The sequence below is a fragment of the Gymnodraco acuticeps genome, unplaced genomic scaffold (genome assembly GCF_902827175.1).
Source record: "Gymnodraco acuticeps unplaced genomic scaffold, fGymAcu1.1, whole genome shotgun sequence".
In the NCBI taxonomy this organism is placed as follows: Eukaryota; Metazoa; Chordata; class Actinopteri; order Perciformes; family Bathydraconidae; genus Gymnodraco; species Gymnodraco acuticeps.
The window spans coordinates 526,041-534,705 of NW_022992110.1; the positions used below are offsets into that span (position 1 = coordinate 526,041).

Genomic DNA, 8,665 nt, shown 5'->3' on the forward strand with positions numbered 1-8,665 from the left:
CACCGTTATGGTGTAAATACAGCCTATCTACCAATTGGATCAAATATAAAAGTCAGCCGAATTAGTGTTGATACTGCAAGGAGACGTATTGTGTGAAAATAAATGTAAGATGTTGTTTAATTGCTGATATATTTATGATCCACGTCACGTTTTCAGTTTTGGCGGCAGTTCCTCATGTTTGTCCAGAAGTCTTCTCATCAGGGCTCTATAAATAGAGAACTACGGCAGATATGTAATATTTAATGCAGCCGAACCGTGTATTACAATGCCGTTATGTGATAACCTTCAAAGAGAAAAGCAAGAATACTCGGAATAAAGTATTATTTTATTTTTAAAAAGTGTTTTCGGTCTGTTTCCGGTATTTGTTTATGAAGATGTGATGTGAGATGTGAGACTGGAATTGCACAGGGGAAAATAACGTATCTATGCCACAATTTTAGATGCGGATTTTGTTAAACTAATACGTTTGCGCTGTGGACCAACACTATACATTGACGGGGAAGGGGGTAGCAATAAAGATTACACCATTAAACAGTTACACAACATAACAGAAATAATATCGATACCAGCGTCCCTAGCAACCACCTTGGTAACAATGAAAACGTTGAATGGACACAATCTCCTGAAGTAATCTTCATAATACTAGCAAACTAAAGATCATGTGCATCTACTGCACACATAATCTGAAATAACAACTCATATTTCTCGTATAAAATGACATCAAAACGCAATTTATTGTCCAAACTAACCTTAAAATAGGCATTTTCCACCGAGAATAAAACGAATGTCGGCCATGTTTATTTTTCTGCAGGGAGAAATTTGAAGATCACGTGACATAGACGCCAGCCATTGGAATGAATGGTGAAAAAAAACGTAGGGATCTTACAATTTCAGAGGCGTTTTTGTAGAAATACTAAGTCCCAAGTTGTGGACCAACGTAGTTATTACACGTTTTTTTGTGAGACTAGGTTGCATCTACTGTAGCTGCTCTCCATCTCATTGACCTCAGCAGAAGACTGTGAACAAGTTGCCATTGGTTGCATGATGCTTTTTATATGATCTGGGTTTCACTCACATGTCACATCAATAGAGATGGATTCAGATATTGTGTTCCCCAGCATATTCCCAGCTCTGCAGTAATACTGTCCAGAGTCAGAGGACGGGATGGAGCTGAGGAAAAGACGTGGTCCTTCATTGAAAGAAGAAAGGTGTGCATTTCCATCCTCCTGGTACCAGGTGTAGTTAGCTGCTGGGTTAGCATCACTGCTACAGGTCAGAGTCACTGAACTGCCCTCCTCTATCTCAGCAGAGGGACTCACTGACACAGAGGGAGGCTTTGGAGAGTCTGGAAGAGAAGTGTTTAAAGTTATTAACATGGAAGGGTAGATATAATGGCAACTTGCAAATGTCCAGAGACACGAAGCAGGAACCGTTTTTCACAAACACAATGCAACACATTTTAAAGCTTGGAGCATCTGGAGGAGATAACATGAACATATTTCACATTTAATTCCACAGAGGAAGATGTTTTAATGAACAATAGTTTAATAAAACACAGAGTGGGTGGTTCACTTGATTCCATCCTTTATCAGAAATCTAAACACTTTGAGGGAAAGTGTTAATCTTTATGTCATGGAAGAAGTTTCCTTCATAATTCTCCTTTATTCTTCTTTCTAGTAGCATCCCACGTAGCTAGGTTATATGTTACCTATTTTAAAATCAGACAGAAAACCTAGAGCTCTGGTTCAGTGTCTTTGGACACTGCCATCTGGTGGAGACCTCTGGTGGGTAAATAGATACATGAGTGCAATGATGATATATGTTATACTGTATGTTAATGTTATTATGTCAGTGGAAGACTTTGAGTAAACTCACACACTGAAGGAGAGGGGAAGTCCTCATATCTCTTCAGAGCACAGGAATAACTGTCTGCTGAATCATATCTGAAGTTTGCATCAGGAGATGTGTCTTCCTTCACTTCATGTCCGTTCTTAAACCAGATGTAAGAAGTATGACCAGGTAGACAACTGCTGAGACACCGAAGGAGAGTAGACGATCCTGATCTACTATCCCTATTTCCAGACTGTCTGTAATGGCCAAAGTCTTTGAATCTCTTGTAAACGAACAACTGAAAAAGTTTCTAACTGACCATAATATTCTTAACGAGTCTCAGTCAGGCTTCAGATCAGGCCATAGTACTACTTCAGCGGCTATGCTAGTCTCAAACGACATAATTGAAGCACTAGACAAGAAAAAACACTGTGCAGCATTGTTTGTTGATCTGTCTAAAGCTTTTGATTCTGTGGATCATGCATTGCTACTGCAGAGGCTTGGCTGCATAGGTCTTGGCAAAATGGCTTTGAGCTGGTTTAAAAACTATCTATCTGAAAGAACTCAGTGTGTCTCAGTAGATGATTATACCTCAGCTGCTCTTACTGTAAACAAAGGTGTTCCACAAGGTTCTATTTTGGCCCCTGTCTTATTCTCCATCTTTATAAATGAACTAGGAAATGGGATAAACCCAGCACGGTTTCATTTATACGCCGATGATACAGTTGTTTACACAGTGGCTTCCTCTTTAACTCAGGCCTTAGAGCTTCTACAGGATGTTTTTAATACACTGCAACACTCCTTGCTAAGGCTAAGACTGGTCCTTAATGCAAAAAAGACCAAGTACATGACCTTCCCTCGCTCTCGAGCTAATACAGTTGTCCCTCCGATTCTGACACTGGAAGGGACATGCCTTGACAAAGTAGCATCCTACAAATATCTGGGCATATGGATTGATGAAAAGATGGCCTTTGATGTTCATATTGGGAACCTACTGAGAAAACTTAGACCTAAACTGGGCTTTTTTCTTCCGTTTAAAGAAATGTTTCCCGTCTGAAGCCAGGAAGAGAATTGTGCAGAGTTCCTTTCTGTCTGTATTAGACTATGGCGATGTGATCTATATGCATGCTCCTTCCTCCCTGCTTAAAAAGCTGGATTATGCGTACCATACTGCTATACGTTTTGTAACGGGTGCAGGCTCTCGCACCCACCACTGCACTTTGTATCAGTCCCTAGGATGGTCCTCTCTGTACCAAAGAAGACAATCACACATGTTGATTTTTATCCTTAAATCATTGCTAGGTAAGCTGCCCTTATATATCTCCAGACTTCTGTCCTTTTATACTTGCTTTTTTAATACCAGACGAGCAGCAAATGGGATGCTTTTAAATGTTCCTTTGATGCAGTCAGAGCTTGGTAAAGCTGCATTCTCCCACTATGCTCCCTTTTTATGGAATACGCTGCAAGTAAAACTTCGTCTAGAGGCACTTCCTACTGTAAATGCTTTTAAAGGTATGCTACGATTAGCCCTTCATGAAACATGTAACTGTTTTACCTGATGCTATTGCTGATGTGATTATGCTTCTTGCCACTGCACAAATGGCCTTCTGTATTTATATTTGAATTGTATGTTTTTTGTTTAATGCCCTTGTTTTATGTTGAAACTTGTTGTGTGCCGTGTTGGTCAGGACTCCCTGGAAGAAGAGATCTTGTATCTCAATGGGACATTCCTGGATAAATAAAGGATAAATAAAATCTGCTCACCTGCACCTGGAGATCTGAATAAAGCTAGAATTAACAAAACTGTCATTATGTTCATACATGAATATAAATCAAAAACATTCACACTATTTGCAAGAAGTTATTGTTATAAACCCAGTGTGAATGTTACCTGTGACGGACAGAGTGGGTCCAGGATAACCAAAGTATGTATCTTGGTTTGTTTTGATCCTGAACTTGTACTGAACTGAGTCGCTCTCTCTCAGGTTTCTGAGTCTCAGAGTGCAGATGTTGTTTTCACAGAGATCCTCAACACGACCTGCATACTCTGAGACTGTGGTCAGATCTACACATTCATCATCTTTCTTCTCAGTGAACCAGAAAGTTTTCTCTACTGTGTTAACACCACCTTTCCATGTAGATGGGTATGTGAAGCTGCATCTTATCTCCACTGTTGATCCTTTCACTGCACAGATCTCAGTAGAAGAGTAAGTCACTCCCCAGCCATGCTCACCCTGAACCACTGAAACACAGAGCACATCAGAAACTAGAATCAAAGTTAATCTATACATTGTTGAGACATTTCCTGAACAGTACTTTCAACAAAGAATGTAAAGATAAACATGTTACAGACTTTACTGGGATAGAGCAGAAAAACACATGTGAATTCCTTCTTAGGTACTTTAAAACCAATGAGACTCTTTGACTTTGTTGTTTCTTAATCAAACCATGTAGAACAGAAGTCTATGGAGAAAGGGTATGTTCAGTTTGACACACGATTGGAAAATGCAGTCATATAAATGAACAGTGAAGGATTAGCGATCATATTAAACCCTTTAACTGCCAGCACATTTTGTGTCTTGATATCTTGTTTGAAAAAAAATTCAAAAGTTTTACTCCATCTGAGTCAGCCAGCTCTACCCTTTGGTTGACATGTTATGCACAAAACAACCTCTAGATGTCACTGTGGTTCGAACAGAAAGCCCTTCAGCTAGCTTCCACTGAGAAAGTTGGCATGCTAAAAATCACTCCTGAAGAATATATTATATATATATAATATTACTAAATCTAGTACTGCCTTATGAGTCTCAGAGTGAAAGAGTGATAATCATTTGTATAGCACCTTTCATGCATGGCATTCAGCCCAAAGTTGCACACAGGTGAGCAAGTTAGGCCAACACAGGATATAGACATTTGCTGTTCGGCCAGTGGTTTCCTGTTAGGCCAATTCAGCATATACAGTAAGATGAGCAAGTCTTTTTTTATCATGAAAAACCCTTTACATTACTTTTTTCCATTTTCTTTTGTTTACAATTATAATTTATTATCTTTTATGAATATATCTGGATGTATATATTGCTCATTTTCCATAAAAGAAACAAATGTATTTGAGTTTGTGTTTTATTTGAGTTTGTGTTTTATTTGAGTTTGATAAATACTGTACTGTACTGTATATGATGATTCTTGAAGATGCACTTTTACCATAGAAAGCCAGTTCGACCAGATGGTAGAGGCTCATAAAAACAAAACTGTGTGGTTATTTGTGGCCCATTTGATAAAAATATGCAAACCAAATATGTTTTCCATTGCTTTTGTCTTGGTCTGGCAGTTAAAGGGTTAATTAGAACAGTGTTATTCTCGTTCCAGTTCCCTCTCTGTTCGCTCTGTGGTCAGGTTGCTGCTGAGGTATCTGAACAATAACTATGAATGCAGAGCACTGAGGTGTGAGCAGCTTCTGTCTGATGCAGATAAGAAAAAGAAGAAGACTGCTGTAACTCAGAGTGTGGGAAATAACACTGAGGTCAGAGAGGAGAGAAGGAACTAGAAGGGTTTGGGGCAGACATATGATCGATAAGAGTTCAGTCAATATGTTAAGACTTAGAATAAGAATATCTCTCTAAATCACTTCAACTTAATAAAAACAGAGCTGGAGATTCTTTAAGTCGTCTTAAGAAAAAAACAAAGCAAAGTGTTTTCACAGAGAAAGGATGGAGCAGTTATGCAGACACTATACTCTCATTTTAACGCTTGTAAAGGTGATGAGCAAACAGATATTCTATGCAGATGACTCGAGCAAAGGACAGAGGCAACGCACGACAAGATCTTCAGAAAATCCATCAAACAAACTAGTAACGTCTTTGTGTTTCTACAATTCTACACACAAATACATTTAAAATGTTTCTGCTAGGTTTGCCTTTTACACAAATCCATCCCACTTATTCCCACATGTGACCTGGTTTTACAAGTCGCACATTTTCCCAGAATCCCCTCTGTTCCTGTGATGAATGTAAGTGTAGATGTTCAGTACCTGACACAGAGAGCAGGAAGACGACTAATCCACTCGCTGCTGCAGTGAAACTCATAGCTGCTCCTCTCATCTCTGTGAGACTATAACACATGTCAGATTAAATAATGTTCACAGGAGGTTTACAGAATCATTCCATCAATAAACTGTTTCTACTCACAGTGAAGGAAGAACGATGTGTTTAAAGATAACTTTCCTCTGTCGTCAAGGAGCAGCAGACGGATATCAGGCTAAGAGCTTTCCTTCCTCTTTAGATTATTAGTATGCATGATGAGCCAAACGCCAGTTAACACCCACTACACAATAAAGTCATGTTTTTTAACAAAATATCAACTTTTCTTAAAAAAGAAAACTATGGTTAAAGACCTGTTTTGCTGCTTATATTCTACTGACTGCTGCTTATATACCAATGACTGCTGCTTATATTCTACTGACTGCTTCTATGCTACTGACTGCTTATACACTGACTGCAGAAGTGGCTTGATTTTGTTCTCAGCAGGGGACTTTGACAGAGTATTTCTCAAAAAATACACAGTAAAGGTACTTTAATGTATTGTTAGTAGTAGGCTAACTAATACAATGTCAAAAAGTATCAATTTCATTAAGAACTAATGGTAACATTTTATTTTTATCACTCATCAAAGACAGCAGAAAACATGCATTATGTACTATGGAGGGGACTCTGACAGAGGATTACTCACAAAGTACACAGAGTAAAAGTACTTCATTTCATTTCTGGTAGCAGTCAAACTAGTACTGAGTCCAACAGAGTCAGTTTTATTAAGAACTTGTGGTAACAAATATTTGTATCACTCATTGAATATAGCAGGGGAAAAAATGAAGAGCAGCTGATTTGAAAAAACAAACTCCAGAGACGGCTGAGTGACCGCAGTGCAGAATCGCTGTATAGTTTAAATATCCTTACAATGTTGTCAATGTTAGACAAAGGCCTATTATATTTACAGCCCTTGATAACATTCATTTTCTGGGCTCGATATGTGTCTTGGCTGTTTTCGTTGTGATCGCTAAATTCACCTCGTTTCACCTCGTTTCCCCTTGTTTATAATATTATCACTGTTCCAAGCAAACGAGGGCTTTTGTTTTGAAATCACTTCCGCGAGTTTCGCCCCGCCCCTCGCTCCAATGACCATTTAGTAAGGTAAAAAACAAAAAGGCCTCTCAGACGCTCTTCCGCTAACTTGTGTAATAAAGAAAAACAAATGGACCGTAGATACACGGATTAGGGCGACACCATCTGGTCACAACGTTAAATATTCGACCATGTTTATGTGCAAATGAAGAACCTTTTTCCTTAAGTGAGTCTCTTGTCTTTTCTGACTTTATGGGTATTTGACTTTATATTAAATACATAACAATAAGAGTGCAGAACATCTAATACTCTTCACTATGAATCCAGAACAATACAACTGCTGGAGTATGGATACAGTGAGATGTGTGCATGCATTTGGAGCCGATTTGGGCAGAATCCAGCAGAGTGGATCGTGCTGTTCATCCTATGTCATCTATATGTAAAGAAAACAGTCTAAATATTTAACATAAAGCTGTGAAACAGTCTCAATAATTGGCAGCACAAATGTAAGGTTTAATTGGAATAAAAGGATACATATTCAGATAGGAAGTTCTAATATCTTAAGAGAAGAGCTTGAATATAAAAAAATACAAACTCTTTTGGATCCTTCCTGTCTTCCTACTGGGTCTCTCTTGGCTTCGTACTGGCTATCTTCTAGCTCTATTCAGGGTTTTGGATTTTTTTTTCTAGCTCTATCCCTGATCATTTTCAGAACCTGAAGGCTCTATACGGACTATCTTCTGGTTCTCCTCTGGATCCGTCCACTATCTCTTGTCTCTGTCCAGTGAATTACACTTGTGTTACTGGAGCAGGTAAAGCATACAACAGATACTTTCAGCATTATCGGAGCACGAAGTGGAAGCTGGGACGAAACACAGCGGACTTCTAAACAATGAACACCCGCAACTTGGAAGAAATAAAGTTGGGTTTTATGCGTTCTAATATTGCAATGCAAACCCATGATGTAATGACAGTAATTCAGAATAATTGAGTCATTGAATGCTCATTTCAGTAGTTTTAATCAAACAAAGCATAAACATATTGGACATGGCCTCAAGACTGTAACCTCTTCACATTCTGTTGAAATAGTCAATTACTAGCCATATCTCACACATTGCTGTTTTGAATAATTAATGTGTGGATGACAGTTGAACTGGATGATGTAACATTTATGCCAATCTGCTGGAAAGAAGACGTATCGCTCTGTTGGCGTCGTTTAGACAACAAAAACAGAGTGAATCTCTCATTTCATCAACAATCTTTGAGGACAGACACCGTCCTGCAGAGAGCACACAACCCAACAGCACGTCTTTGGTCTAGCATCACTTTACAAAACGTTTGCATTAAGACACTAAGACTAGCTGGTCCCTTGTAAAGGTCAGTCCACCTTAAATGAGCAGTGGGTGATCAGCAGGTGAAGGCAGGACACAGGAACTTGGTCCTGAGGAGATGTAACGATTATTAAACAAGAAAGTTGTCGAGTCAAGGGTCAAAGAAATGAACATTTGTGATTATGAGTGAATCGGTTGCAGGTGGGTGAAATCAGGCTTAGGGAGTAACGTATTACATGTAACGGCATTAGGCCATCAGGACACAAAATAGACAAATGTATTCCCTTACAGTTACAGAAGCAGCTGACGACCAACACACTTGTGTCTTGAAACGATTATGACATTTAAATCTTTTGTCACAAATATTGCAGCTCTATTCTTTCTCTCCTG

General features: G+C 38.8%; 1 protein-coding gene across 1 annotated transcript; it reads right to left on the reverse strand.

Annotated features, from left to right (window-relative positions):
* Positions 1-981: 981 nt before the first annotated feature.
* On the reverse strand, positions 982-5,914 carry LOC117537738 (vascular cell adhesion protein 1-like). The gene is made up of 3 exons (XM_034203069.1): positions 5,858-5,914; positions 3,722-4,072; positions 982-1,345 (listed from the first exon to the last, which is right to left on the reverse strand). Exons 1-3 carry the CDS (start codon positions 5,910-5,912, stop codon positions 1,068-1,070), a joined length of 684 nt encoding a protein of 227 aa, XP_034058960.1. The 5' UTR covers positions 5,913-5,914; the 3' UTR covers positions 982-1,067.
* Positions 5,915-8,665: the final 2,751 nt, after the last annotated feature.

Excerpts from the sequence above, each read along its gene's own strand:
- LOC117537738 (XM_034203069.1), bottom strand. The coding sequence starts at position 5,912 with ATGAGTTTCACTGCAGCAGCGAGTGGATTAGTCGTCTTCCTGCTCTCT. Across the intron at positions 4,073-5,857 it reads CTTCCTGCTCTCTGTGTCAG|TGGTTCAGGGTGAGCATGGC; the intron begins GTACTGAACATC and ends TCTGTGTTTCAG. Across the intron at positions 1,346-3,721 it reads ACCCACTCTGTCCGTCACAG|ACTCTCCAAAGCCTCCCTCT; the intron begins GTAACATTCACA and ends CTTCTCTTCCAG.